Raw genomic sequence first — 14,935 nt, 5'->3', positions numbered from 1 at the left:
GAATGTAATTAGGCAAACAAGTTGATCACCACTAGCATATTGTAGCCTATATGATTCGAATCTGGAATATGATATGGGACTTACTAGACATAGTCAGTCAGCCACATAGCAGAAAAGTGACTAGAAATAAAATCTCGTTTCTACTTAATTTAAACTAAGTTTTGTAACTATAGAGTTATGTAAAAAAGTTTGTAGATACCATTTCTTATAATTTGCCCCAAAATCTGTTGCACATTAAATAATTATTTGATTCAAGACATTGACATTTTATTAGCGTAGCCGGCGCAACAATCTTTATATAGAATCCATTGAAACGTGATACGGTTTGTTATGAACATTGACCAATGAGGATCAATTTCCGGGATAAACAAACTGACGAAGAAAGTTCGCGAAAGTTGAAAGTCGTAATTGATGGATTAGGATCGATTGATGATCTAAATGACTGCTATAATTGCTACTGACGCTTGTTGCATTCATCTTGAGGGTAGCTCATTAAAGCCTGAAACTGTTTCACGATTGACAACAGTTAGAATAAACAAGATAAAAGAATGCTCTAACAGATGGGCTGCTGTTTCTAAACAACCTGAACATTCCCTTGCAGTTAAACTGCAAAACACTACTCTGTCAACAGATCATGTGTGCCATCAGAGTTGTTATTCTAAGTATACTAATGTTAGTAAGATCGAAAAGGCTGAAAAATCACATCTAAAGAAGTCATCAACTGTTACATTATTAGAGGTAAGATAAATTGTATTATTATCATTTGATGGTGTAGCTGCTGTATATATTAAATTAAAAAAACTTATTATAAAAAATCTAGGAAGTTTGTAAACTAGACAAATACAATTTGTTATTGTAAGTAGCAGCATGTGAATAACTGGCATGTAGAGACTGAAGGTTACATGGGCTGCTGCTGCTAATTATCTTTACATATACTAGGCCTGTACCCAACAAAGCACTTATTTTTTCTTATGAGTATACTTATGTTTACCAGAGCGTCCCATCTTCTGATGAGGAGAAAACTAAAAACTCCGAAAGTGAATCAACTGCCAAGCTTTTACGCTCTACCTCAACTGTGAGGGCACGTCGACGAACCTCTGTTCTTGATCCTACTTGCATTATATGTCAAAGGTTGGGGAAGTTCATAAAATCTAAGCGTACTCACAAAAGGAAATCGGAAGCATTATCACAGACCCAAACTCTTACAGCGGGTAGGCCTATATTAATATAGTTATTTTTTGTACTAATCCCTTGAAATTAATAGTAGCTCAAATCTCCATTTGTTAATGTTTTACAGTCTTAAAATTTTTATTAATTAGTGTCGATTACCTTTTTCTACACTTTATTATTTAACTGGATTCCAGGGCTGCTGAAGAAAGCAGCTGAAATAAGAAATGATCATAGAATCTTGATGTATGTAAGAGACGCGGATCCTGTAGCCTCCGAGGTTCGATATCATAAGTCTTGTTATCAAACGTACACCAACTTTCTTCACTATGAACCCAAGGGTGGAAGGTATGTTAAATACAATTAATCTCTGTGATTAAAAAAAAACATTGCTTTTGGCATGCTCGTTACTAAATGAATTTTGTCACTTCTGTTTTTAGCATTCATAAATGTATGTATTTTTCATTGTTATGTTAAATACTTTCTTACAGAACCAAAAGATTTTAGTAAGTACAGTAATTGTATATAAATTTATGTTGAGTGGTGTGGTCTAATCTAAGCAAGTTAGTAAGGAAACCAATAAGCTAGCAATGATATAATTTACACTGCTATGATTTCACACTTTCTGTTTGTTGTGGTTTTGGATGCTTCTGGTAGATTCTTAACCATGTTGGCGGTAGATTCTTAACCATGCTGTTGCACCTAATGGGATGTAATATAACACTTACTTTCTGGCATACTACGTTTGTTCACATGTAAATTCAATTAAACGATTGTTCACCTTTTACAGACATGAGGATGACGAGCTGTATAGATCATTTTGTGAGTCAGTTGTGATAAAACGAATAATAGAAGGGAAAGAGTGTTTCACAATGACTGATCTAGTGGCTTTATATAACAAGCATAAGGATGACAGAGAAGGTTTCATGTAAGTGTAAGGTTATGATATACTATTCTCATTAAAAGTCTTTTAATGTAAGGAGTAGCCTAGCGGATAGGAGGTTAGACTTTCATGCAGGAGTCCAGGGTTCGATTCCAGCTTTGGGTACTTTCTACTAAAAGCCTTCAACAAGCTTTGCACTCTAAATTGTTGCACCCTTTCGGATCAAGGTGTAAAATACTGGATGTCCTGTGTGCTGTGATAGCGACACTTCATTGTACTACAAGCATGTAAAAGATTCACCGTTGCCTGCTTTGTTAAGAGTAGCCACAATAGCCTGGCATGTGTATATCAATTGTTAGCCACCTTGAACTACCAGCTTCGGTACATAAGACGGGATATAAATACTTCCTTTACCTTTAATGTGAGGAGCCTACATTTAGGTGTCATTGTAACCAGCCAAAAACCAAGTTACGTTTGTCCTAGTTACATGTGATTTTGGAACACTTACCTATAGGTGTTTAGTAGCTGTTTCATTTGAGATTGACTTACAAACTAGGTAGAAGATGTATTTGGTGTGCAAATTGTAATTTTATGTAGCAATAAGCAAGTGTTCTGTGCTGTGTGCCTCATGCAGCACAAAATTTAGATTTTATTGTTTTATGCTTCAGGACATCAGCTAAGCTAAAGTATCGACTTCGTAAGCAGTTTGACAGATTGGTCTTTTACAAGCCTGCAAACCGATCTCGATCTGAAATTGTCTATGCTGAAACTGCTTCACTGTCTGATATTGTGGCAGACGACAGTTTTCGACTAGCCAGATCATCAACAACTAGTGAAGACTCTGTAGACTGTAATCTTAGCCAGTCGATACTGTCTTCAGCATCCAATGTAAACAGAGAACTCTATTATAGTGGTCTACACATAAGAAATGCCATAGAAGATTCAACAAAGGAAAAATGTTTCTCGTGGCCTCCTACGCCTGATGAATTTTCTCATGAACAATGTTTAATGACGGTTCCTGTTGATCTTTTCAATATGATTGCTACAATTGTTGGAGAAAATGACGAGCCTAAACCTGATAGCCATGTTGAAGTCTCTAAAGATGTCCAGCTTAAAATATTGTCAATATGTCAGGACATCATTTACCTGCACTCTAATGGAAAGAAACCTACACCTAAGTCTCTGGCTTTAGGTATTACTTTACGCCACATGACTGGCTCTTCCGCTATTAGCAAGCTACTCAATGGACTAGGGCATAGCTGTAGTTATGACACATCTGTACGAATGGAGACAGCATTTGCCATGAAAGCTGTTTCTGAACATCATGATGGCTTTATACCACCTACGTTTGCAAAGCATAAATTTGCGTTTCTAGTGTTCGACAATATTGACTTTGCAGAGGAGACATTGTCAGGCCATGGAACCACTCACCACACAAATGGCATATTAGTACAACAAACAGACGAAGAAATTGAAGCTACAGCTTCTACAGCTACAGCTTCTACAAAAGTCTCCACGGATCACCTTATCTCTAAACGATCTAGATCGTTTTTGCCTGCTCTCACTGATATACAACCGTATCATCTTGGGAAGCGTCACGGGCCAGAGGGTATATTAAAGTATGCTGAAGACTCACTAAAGGAAGCCAAATCACGTGTTGACAAAGCTAGTGCTAAGGACTTTGTTTACGTTGCTCTTAAACATGTTTCCAAAGGAGATGTTCCAGCATGGACCGGATTCAATAGCACATCTCAGAAGCTTGTTCTGCCCAAGTCCCAAATTCATTACTTGCCTGTGATTGAAGCGCCAGCAACTGAAATGAGTACCATTTGTCATGTTCTTGAGAGATCTTTAAATATCTGCAAAGAACTAGAAATTCCCAATATTGTTGTGGTTTTTGACCAAGCTATCTATGCCAAGGCCCAACAAGTCAGGTGGAAGAATGAGACCATGAAAAGTAGGTTGGTAGTACGCCTTGGAGAATTTCATACCATGATGACATTTATGGGCGTAATTGGCAAGAGATTCCAGCTTAGTGGACTAGAAGACATATTGATTGAATCAGGAGTGGTTGCTCCAGGATCAATAAAAGGAGTTTCTTCTGGACACATGTACAATAGAGCTATTCGATCACACAAGTTGTTGTTTGAAGCATTGGGTAGATTACAACTAGCTAACTTTCTAGATTCGTTAGATGAGACAAGCTCACAACAGTTTGACACTGTAATGCAATCTATTAAAACTTCATATATTAACACTGGTGAAGTAAATTCTGCTAATCTTGAAGAGATCCGATCTCAATTTCTCACACACGTTGAGCGTGAATGTCAGCAATCCTCAACCTACAGATTCTGGAATTCTTACATGGACTTAGTTGGCATTCTCCTAAACTTTCTTCGAGCTACTAGGGACTCTAACTGGGCTCTTCATCTTGATTCCCTTCGCGCTATGCTTCCCTGGTTCTTTGCATATGATCGCATAAACTATTCTAGGTATGTTCGTAAGCACATACACACAAATAAAAATTAATTAAAAACTACATTGAGTAAGTGTGAGAGTAATGTAAGCTTGTATGTAGTGTTTATATATGATATAGTATGCATGATTTATATAATTTTTCACGAGGAAATAGGTTAATGTCTTTTTCATAGAGGTATGCATGTGTGATCAGGTAGGTAACTGTCCAGGATCTATTCTGTGTTATGCATATTGTTTTTTTAATTGCAGATATGCTCCAATATACTGGATAGAAATGATAGACCTGCCAGAAACACATCCATGGGTTCATACCCGACTTAATCATGCTGGACAATTTACTGTGCAACGCTCAGCAAAGATACCATTCACTTCACTGGCCGCAGACCATGCAATAGAACAAACTGTAAATCGACAAAGTAAGACCAGTGGTGGTGTGCGAGGCATTACACTTACAAGAGGTGAGTTGGTGTGTAAAATTAAAAAAGAAACATTAGTTGTAAAAGTTGGCAATATTGTTGTTTGATTACATTTCTACTCTACGTGTGTTTGTATATCTGGATGTTATTATCAATAACAATGCGTGTCTATTATCAGGAGCTGTACAACGATGGGTTCTTGCCCAGCCAGCCAAAGCAGCAGTGCTAGAGAAGTGTGAGATGATGGCCGGAATAAAAGATCCTGAAGACTACAAAGCAAAAGATACTGGCTTGGCCAGGTAGGTTTACAGTATTTAAAATGAATGTTTATACTGCTGAGTAATTGTATGACTTCTGCTAACTCCAGCCTACACCGTTCTACACCATTTGAAATAGAGCTCTCAGCAGGTTTTTGTGTTTCCAGTTGTCTGAACAAGAATCATTTGCAACAAAATTTTCAAACCGAAATTATAATTTATTTATATTTTTACTAAAATTGGTGCACTGAAAAACATTTTGAGTTCTGTAATGGCCCAACTGAGTTGCCAGTGGATCATGAGATATTTTGTTTTGCCAGAATGAAGTCAGATGAAAAGCACATCGAAAGGTTATCTGAAACTATCTCTAGTATGATCAATCCATGGAACAGTGGCTTGGACAGTCTAGTTAGTATCAGTTCGGGAGCTGTAGCAGCTCAGCCCATCCAGCAGTCATTAGACCAGGCATATTGTGATGGAGAGAAAGCATTAACTGAGTTCATTGAAGAAAGAGTAGTGAAAAAGACAACAGATGTGTTTGCACCTATCAAACAACAAAAGCTCAAAACATTTGGCACAACTACTAAAAGCACTTCTTCTAGCAAAGATGAGGTTAAGAGTGGCAGATCACTCTTTGGCAGGATGCTTGTAGTTGCTAATCAAAGAAAGATTGACCTGAAAAATCTGCTAACCTACTCTTTAAGCTCAGTCTCTTTACCTCTTGCCAATGCGGAAGGTTCTGGGCTTAACAAAACAACCAAAGCAGATCTACTGAAAGAACTTGAAACGGATTGTGATAGTCAAACGGCGGACATTGACTCTCTTTATAACACAGCCTTGATAATTGATGCTATGGCACTTATTCAAGCTCTTCCCAGAAGTCAAATTCCAACAACATTTGGCGAGCTGTCTACAAAAGTACTTCATGTTATAAATTCTTATTCAAAAATGTACAAAGCAAAAAGAGTGGACTTTGTGGGGGATAACTACCCAAGAGTTAGCATCAAAGGTTTTGAACGGTCAAGACGAACACATGGCAGATTACAAATTACACACATCTATAAAGCTGATCAAAACATCCCGAAGCAGTGGTCAAAGTTTTTAGCAGTTGGACAGAACAAAGAAGCCTTGTTGGAGTTTCTGGTCCAGTCGTGGAAATCTGCTAATCTGAAAGAAGATCTTGAATTATATGCAACATCAGGTGCTACATGTGTTCGCTATGTATTCACAAACAATGATGCTAGCCCACCAGTATCTGAAGTTCCAGAGCTTCATAGCGATCATGAAGAGGCGGACACACGTCTTTTACTTCATGCCACACATGCACGAGCTTATGGAACGGTGTTAATCAAGTCACCAGATACAGATGTTGCCATTTTGTGCCTTTCTCACTTTCCTAAAATGAATTGTGAAAGACTGATCTTTGCTACAGGAGTCGGCTCTAAGCTACGATTGCTAGACATTGGTATTATGCACATTAAACTTGGCTCCGATTTGTGTGCAGCTTTACCACAGATTCATGCTCTCACAGGATGTGACTCTACAAGTGCGTTGTTCGGCAAAGGAAAGAAGAAATGCTATAGCATATTTAAAAACAATCCACCATATGTAGAGGCTATTAAAACTTCAGTAGGGCAATCGTTTTACACAAATAAAGAAACTATGACAAATGCGATAGAACCAGTCATTTGCATGCTTTACTCACCACAAGCAAAAACTATTGAAGAGGCGCGATATAGAGCATTTTGTTGCAATGCAAGCTCCGAGAGACAACTCCCTCCGACTAGAGATGCGTTACAGCAACATCTGCTACGAGTCAACTACCAGGCAACCATCTGGCAGCTATCTTTGTCTGCTAAAATTAAACCTCCATCTCCTCATGGCTTTGGCTGGATATTGCAGGATGAGAAGTTGGATATTAAGTGGATGGAAAACCCTACCGCTCCACCCAGTCTATTGCAGACAGTTTACTGTTCTTGCAAAAAGTCTGCCTGTCATAGTGGTAAATGTTCCTGTCGTAACTCCCAACTAAAATGCACTGACTTATGCAAATGTGATGGTTGCAGCAACAGTGATCAAGATTTGGACAATGCACAGCATGTTTCCAGTGACTTTGAGGAGGACTTAGATAATTTTGATGGCTAAGTAAATCTGTAATTGGGCTATTTTTCCAATTTTTTGTCAAATTTTCATCCAATTTTAGTCAACATTTATTATTTTTTAAATACAGAATTCGGAGTTGTCCGTCTTGTATTACTTTCAGATAAGAAAAAATTCTACTTTTGCTACAAAAGAGGCAAATCAACAGTACATGTTTGCATGATATAATTTTAAACATAACTTGATTGTTATGCACATATATTATAAAGATAGTAACAGCCTTTCTCAAAATATTTCTTTTCGGCACAATAGGGACAATTATTGCAAATTGGCCAAATTTTTGCGATAAAAATTTTGGTCATAACTCGAAAACGTGCATAGAAATTTCGGGGCAAAGGTTTATAAATAAGTTCCTTATTATATAGAGAACTTTTTTCCACTATCAAACTTTAGTTTAAATAAAGTAGAAACGAAATGTTATTTCTAGTCACTTTTCTGCTAGGCGGCTGACTGACTAAAGCAATGTTTTTTTTAATCACAGAGATTAATTGTATTTAACATACCTTCCACCCTTAGGTTCATAGTGAAAAAAGTTGGTGTACGTTTGATAACAAGACTTACGATATCGGACCTCGGAGGCTACAGGATCCGCGTCTCTTATATACATCAAGATTCTATGATCATTTCTTATTTCAGCTGCTTTCTTCAGCAGCCCTGGAATCCAGTTAAATAATAAAGTGTAGAAAAAGGTAATCGACACTAATTAATAAAAATTTTAAGACTGTAAAACATTAACAAATGGAGATTTGAGCTACTATTAATTTCAAGGGATTAGTACAAAAAATAACTATATTAATATAGGCCTACCCGCTGTAAGAGTTTGGGTCTGTGATAATGCTTCCGATTTCCTTTTGTGAGTACGCTTAGATTTTATGAACTTCCCCAACCTTTGACATATAATGCAAGTAGGATCAAGAACAGAGGTTCGTCGACGTGCCCTCACAGTTGAGGTAGAGCGTAAAAGCTTGGCAGTTGATTCACTTTCGGAGTTTTTAGTTTTCTCCTCATCAGAAGATGGGACGCTCTGGTAAACATAAGTATACTCATAAGAAAAAATAAGTGCTTTGTTGGGTACAGGCCTAGTATATGTAAAGATAATTAGCAGCAGCAGCCCATGTAACCTTCAGTCTCTACATGCCAGTTATTCACATGCTGCTACTTACAATAACAAATTGTATTTGTCTAGTTTACAAACTTCCTAGATTTTTTATAATAAGTTTTTTTAATTTAATATATACAGCAGCTACACCATCAAATGATAATAATACAATTTATCTTACCTCTAATAATGTAACAGTTGATGACTTCTTTAGATGTGATTTTTCAGCCTTTTCGATCTTACTAACATTAGTATACTTAGAATAACAACTCTGATGGCACACATGATCTGTTGACAGAGTAGTGTTTTGCTGTTTAACTGCAAGGGAATGTTCAGGTTGTTTAGAAACAGCAGCCCATCTGTTAGAGCATTCTTTTATCTTGTTTATTCTAACTGTTGTCAATCGTGAAACAGTTTCAGGCTTTAATGAGCTACCCTCAAGATGAATGCAACAAGCGTCAGTAGCAATTATAGCAGTCATTTAGATCATCAATCGATCCTAATCCATCAATTACGACTTTCAACTTTCGCGAACTTTCTTCGTCAGTTTGTTTATCCCGGAAATTGATCCTCATTGGTCAATGTTCATAACAAACCGTATCACGTTTCAATGGATTCTATATAAAGATTGTTGCGCCGGCTACGCTAATAAAATGTCAATGTCTTGAATCAAATAATTATTTAATGTGCAACAGATTTTGGGGCAAATTATAAGAAATGGTATCTACAAACTTTTTTACATAACTCTATAGTTACAAAACTTAGTTTAAATTAAGTAGAAACGAAACTGAATGATAAACTGCCTTGGCTGACTGACTAACAAGTTCAGTAGTGCTAACAATAGTATTGAACGATCTTGTACAATGCAGTACAGATGCTTAGAAAGTCAGTAGTGTCAGCTGGTTCCTAGTATCATTTTCATACTAATTCACAATTTCAGTACGCATGCTGTTTCAAGTTTTTAAGAATGTGCATTAGTACTATGTATGAATTGCTGGGTTTTAGGTAATGAGTCATGAAAGTAAATAGGCAGTGGATGAAAGTAGGAAATTTACAGTAGGAGCACGGTTTAAGTAACAGAAAATGTCCATTTTGCCTTATAAAGTTGTAATGCGGTGGAAAATTACTGCTTACTGAGCTGCAATTACACAGTACAGATTTAACGCATCACAACTCTGAACCATTCACACAAATCAGCAGTCTGATTGCATTACAATCGTTTAGCAGAGTTTAATTAGCAAGAGCTTGGTTTGAATGGGTCTAGTGTTATATTTAAAAGTACAAGTATACACCACAAAAAGTTGCATTGTTTCAATAGACATTATTAAAACTGCAAATTAATAAAATGTTGCAAATGATCAACGTTTCACTGTAAGTTTAAAGTCTGTTGTTAGAAAATTCTGAACAATGTTCATACTCCTTGAGACAATTTAATCTTTAGTTTTGCGCAATGAGAATGCCTAGGCAAGTAAATGCATTCAGCTAGTTTATAAACAATGCTTACATTAGTAGTGCTGCGGCTCACTGAGATTTTTTATTTTTATAAACAATCATGAAAACAATGTAGCATAGTAACAAACTTGCGTCGGTAAACTAAAAATTTTCTTTCCGAACTCAGAGTCACGAAAATCTTCAAAGGCTGAAAAGAAATTAACTTCTAAAAGCTTTCCTTGAAGCAAAGCAGTTGCTACTGCTCAAGTATGTAAATTTGATGTAGCTTGTCATGTTTTCACTTTTCAGACCCCAACTATATATCTTACAAAGACTTTAAAGATGTGGTTGCGTCAAAAAATTTGTATAAATTAAATTAGGACCCATAAAAGGCTGAAACATCAGCTACAATTTGATGCTATTTTTGTCTTTGTAGACCAACCCTGTCCAGTGATATATGCGCTTTTAAAAAGCTCACGTTCCAGCGGGTGCTTCTTTCGTGACGTCACAAGCAATATATCTGAAAAGAAACCACAAGCGATAAATATGAGGTAGCTTCCTTAGCCAATCATCAGCACAAAATTTTCATATAGGCCGTAACAAATGTTATCACTCGTAAGACGCGTTGGCTGTGATCTCAAATTTAGGAATTTTCCTCTATTATTAAATTGCATGAACATCGATATTTACTAAATGAATTAACATCGTTACTGTAATGAATTACTCGATCGACACGTTTTATTGGCGAACAACATAATTGTAAAAATTGCTGCGAAGGTGACAGTGAGTTTTCTTGGCATCAGGTAGTAAAAGTTCTACGGAGGAAGATTGGAAAATGGAGGTAAATTTATCTTTTACTATGAGTCTCCTATAGAGTTTCCTGTTGAGTTTACATTCAGATTATATTTCCCTGTTTGAGGCTGAAATGTAATTTCCTGCGCGTGCGAGATACGTATGTACAGTGAATTCTTGATGGCTTCTTTTTAATCTTTAGCATCTAGCAATAAAATGGCTTAGATTGATGAATATACTAAAGGTAATATTTTAGTACTCAATAATACATGTACTAATTAATAAAATTATAACTTTTTGCTATCACTAATCATCATTTTATGGTTTTTTATCGGCTCTCCTAGCTACATTTGCTTCAAACTTTCTGTGGCAGTTTTATCTAGTAAATTAGATTTATGGTTTGACTAGATGTTCACTTTTCACTTGTAGAAAGTGAAGAAAATCGATTGATCAATGCAAATCTTTAATTTCCAAAACCAAAGCTCCGAATCGTTGGCTTGGCGTACTTGTGCCTTTGTTAAACGTTTATTCGTTTTTAAAATTACACTCGAAATCTATCAAACTCCGAATTTGAAAGCTTTCAGTAGATACGCTTTAGAAAGACATATCTATGAATGACATATATTTATTGCCTTTGTGTTACTGATTACAAGATGTTTATGTCGTCTCACCAGCCGAAGCAGCTTTGTCAGTATGGAAACTGCCATAAAGGGGAAAGAGAGACTTGAATGTGTGCTGTATAAACCATGTTTTGTTTGAGTTTCTTGCAGTAGATGAATTTGTCTTATTGTAACAGCTAAAACTATGTGAGTGGCCACGACTTGATGAATATTTTTAATAAAAGCTTTATGCCGGGATGAAAATATTTTGCTTGTAAAAATTAAATAATAAAATTGTATTGCTGACGATAATGCAAAACATGATTTGCAGAAAGTGTAGTGAATTGGATACGGTATATGGATGTCCGCAGAACTGGAGAATGTGAGTTCAAATCCAGTTTGCATCAGACTTCTCATCCTTAAAACTCGATCCCTATGTATATTATTTTCAAAGGTAGTAAGAAACTAGTTTTCAGTGTTGGCAATGATATACAGCCCCGCTCCAAGGATAGGCGACGGACATAATGTGGGCGGGGCTTTTGGGAGGCTGTATACAGTGTCGTATAGGGACATGTTCCTATACGACACTGGCTGTATATTGTTAGTGTGGGTAGCGGCGGAAGTGTGCTGATACAAATGCCTTATTATACAGTTAACTTGACAGAATTACCGTAGACCGGTAGAATTGGTAGTCGGTACTCAAATGTTTACACAGCATTTAGAGAAAGTGAGTAAGACAAATTTTCAATTTTCGTTATTTGAAGCCTTTGAAACATTCATAATAATGTATCTGTAGTAGGGTTTAAAATTTTATTCTAACCAACATGAGCAAATACAAAATAAAGTATATGCCAATAGAACCGCGTAGGACTAGACTTTTATCGCAAATAGCCGATGTGAATACGAGATATATTGGCAGATAAATTCACTCGTGACATCATTTTGGGCAAGTCTGGGCATGTTTTTTTGGCCTGAGCGTTTTTACGGCGACTATATTTTTCCGATTTTAATCTTCAAATATCTTGGCAAGGAGATTGCCTAACACAACAAACAACATATCAACTGATAGAGAAAAAAATGCTTTCTATAAGATCAACTCAAATTTGACGCAACCACATCTTTAACAGTAAAAATCCTGCCAACAGAAAACAGTATAAGCCTACCAGCGTTGCGAGGTAGCATCATATCCTAAAAAACAAATGAGCTAACAACGACTCTTTTTTATATATGTTGGGTAATATGTGATGTGCTCTCATGTGTGACACAACAGTTGTGATGCAGTTCACCAAAAAAATTCACAGCCGTTAAAAATAATAACTTTTTGTGAGATTTAGTTTTCTGTAGCAGAGTTTAATGTATGACACGAGCTAATTAAAGTTATCAAAGCGTTTTTCATGAAAATATTAAAATGTTGATATCATCTACATGTAAATTGTTGCAACTTTTACCTACTATTTATTGAGTATAACGCATAACTAATCTTGATGTCATTATTTGGCAAATAATTCCCATAAACTTTTTGAAACAAATATTTTAAAAGGGTCCATTACATAAAATTTTAAAACGTGTTTTAAAAAACTATTGGTATTTTTCAATTTGTTGAATTTCTGCATGTGGGTTTATGTGATTTGGTTGCTGGGATGTTTCAAAATTAAAATTTTTAACATTTAAGTGCAATTATAAGGCTAAGAAGAAAAAGATTTCTCCAAAAATTATGTCAATCGTTGCACTTCCTGTTTTTCCTCCCGTGATGCCATCGGCTATTGCAGCCAAGTTGCAGTGTTATGCATCTTTATTGACATACATCTTATTTTGTGTTTGCTTATGGTTGTTTAAATGAAAATTAAAATATAGGCCTATACTTAGATACATTGCTATAGCTGTTTCAAATTTTTTAAAGATAGGTTGATTACAATTAGTCCCATTGTTTTCCATTAACTACTGTATGAACACATGAGGAATCATTGATAATGAGACAGTATGTCTATTTTGATAAACAACAAGCATGACTATTGATGTAATTTTTGAGGTCTGGGCACATTTCTTTTCTTGTGAGCATTGTAACTGGAATTGAGTTTCGCAAATTTTAATCTTAAAATATCCTGCTTGTCCGAACTCCGAAAACCACCAGCAAAATTCCATATGATCAAAAAACTTCAATACTTTTTGATTAACTCTTCAAATACTTGACAGGTAAAATTGCCTTAAAGATATTAAAGCAAATGAACTATGTATAAAAATGAGACTAAAATGTCGCAAGCATCTTAATTACTGTTTAAACCATATAATAATTGCTGACATTTCGGGCAGCACAGCGAGAGTTATATTAACGTGTAATAGACAGCAAGGAGAACCACACATTTTTAAAAAGCTTGCGAAAAATCATGGCAGCTTTGACTATCCATCATAAGTGGCCTCTGAGCACAAGTTTTCTCATCCTGCATATATGCAAAAGCTGCAAACAAGATGCCTGGATGCTTGTATAGGCAGTTCATTAGCTCAGCCTTTTCATTAGCCTTTTCATCACCCAATACAAATTCCAACCAGTTCTATTTGTAGATGGATGAGAGTGTAAACTAATCAGTTGTAGTGTTCTTTTAAATACTTTTTACAAATTTTTGTGTCTACTTGCTGATTTTCTAGCCATAGTACACAATTGCTAGGATTGTTCTTGGTCAGTGTGATGACCTAATCTTCTAAGCTCTCATTATTTTTGTGTTTTGCTTTTAACTGTCTCTGGCAGTAATGTTTCATGAATGGGCCAAATTCTAAAAACTATATCTCAGCAAATTATCACAGCAGGAGTTTATTTTTCAAAAATAATTTTTTCGTTGGAACTTTTCAGTCTTAACCTATTACAGAAAATTCTATTAAATTTTGCATGTTGTGACACAAACTAAGCAAACAGCCCATTTATTCAGTAGTATCATTTTTAAACGACACAGATAATTGCTTGAGAATAGCAAAGCACATCTGCCCTTTAACTTTGGTAAACAATATTGTTATGAAAGTAATGTGTAAGCTATCTTTACAACTAACTGTCAACCATGGTAACGTTATGCAGATGTAAGTGTTTCATGAGTAGATTATCAACAAACAAGTTTTTCCAAACTGTTTATATATACCAGTACAGCCTACACTAACAGGTGTGTCAATAAAATATAGTGAGTATGCCTAGGCAAACAATTTAAACCAATTGAAGCTGAATGGTCGACGCTACCGCGGCATTTTTGGGAATCAGTTTGAATGTTGTAGGTTTGACTTCCCTATTACGCAATGTTTATCCCAAACATCCAACCATGGCTTGGAACCAAGGAGGTCCAGGGCTCTTATTACCAGAAAACTAGTAGCCTACCCTGTCAGTCTGGCTTGCTGAATTTGTAAAATTATTACACATAGCTGCAAGGTGGTTAAGCTGAGCCATCGTTAGTGTGCACAGCTGCTCAGCCAAATATTTTGAGTTCAATTCTCCGTGCAATGTTTTTCCTAACCTCTATATCTAGCTTTAGACAGATGGACAGACACGGCTTTTATTAATATTTTTAGTATCATTCTAAAAACTGTCTTCACAACCGAGTGGCTGGTAGTAGGTGAGCCAAGGCCTTAGCTTGAGAAATTTGACTTTAACGAGTCCTTCTATTGAGGAGTCTTCC

At 36.1% G+C, this 14,935-nt stretch overlaps 2 protein-coding genes across 2 annotated transcripts; both read left to right on the top strand.

Annotated features, from left to right (window-relative positions):
* Nucleotides 1–217: 217 nt before the first annotated feature.
* LOC137388450 (uncharacterized) lies at nt 218–4,579 on the top strand. Its single transcript, XM_068074936.1, has 5 exons — nt 218–738; nt 995–1,211; nt 1,365–1,515; nt 1,898–2,095; nt 2,719–4,579. The coding sequence occupies exons 1-5, from the start codon at nt 439–441 to the stop codon at nt 4,577–4,579; spliced, it is 2,727 nt and encodes a 908-aa protein (XP_067931037.1). The 5' UTR covers nt 218–438.
* A 131-nt stretch (nt 4,580–4,710) lies between these two features.
* LOC137388449 (uncharacterized) lies at nt 4,711–7,854 on the top strand. The gene is made up of 3 exons (XM_068074935.1): nt 4,711–4,986; nt 5,123–5,243; nt 5,522–7,854. Exons 1-3 carry the CDS (start codon nt 4,803–4,805, stop codon nt 7,344–7,346), a joined length of 2,130 nt encoding a protein of 709 aa, XP_067931036.1. The 5' UTR covers nt 4,711–4,802; the 3' UTR covers nt 7,347–7,854.
* Nucleotides 7,855–14,935: the final 7,081 nt, after the last annotated feature.

This window comes from Watersipora subatra, chromosome 2 (assembly GCF_963576615.1).
Source record: "Watersipora subatra chromosome 2, tzWatSuba1.1, whole genome shotgun sequence".
Lineage (NCBI taxonomy): Eukaryota > Metazoa > Bryozoa > Gymnolaemata > Cheilostomatida > Watersiporidae > Watersipora > Watersipora subatra.
The sequence above is the reverse complement of the archived record's forward strand: the minus strand, read 5'-3'. Positions and strand labels throughout refer to the sequence as shown.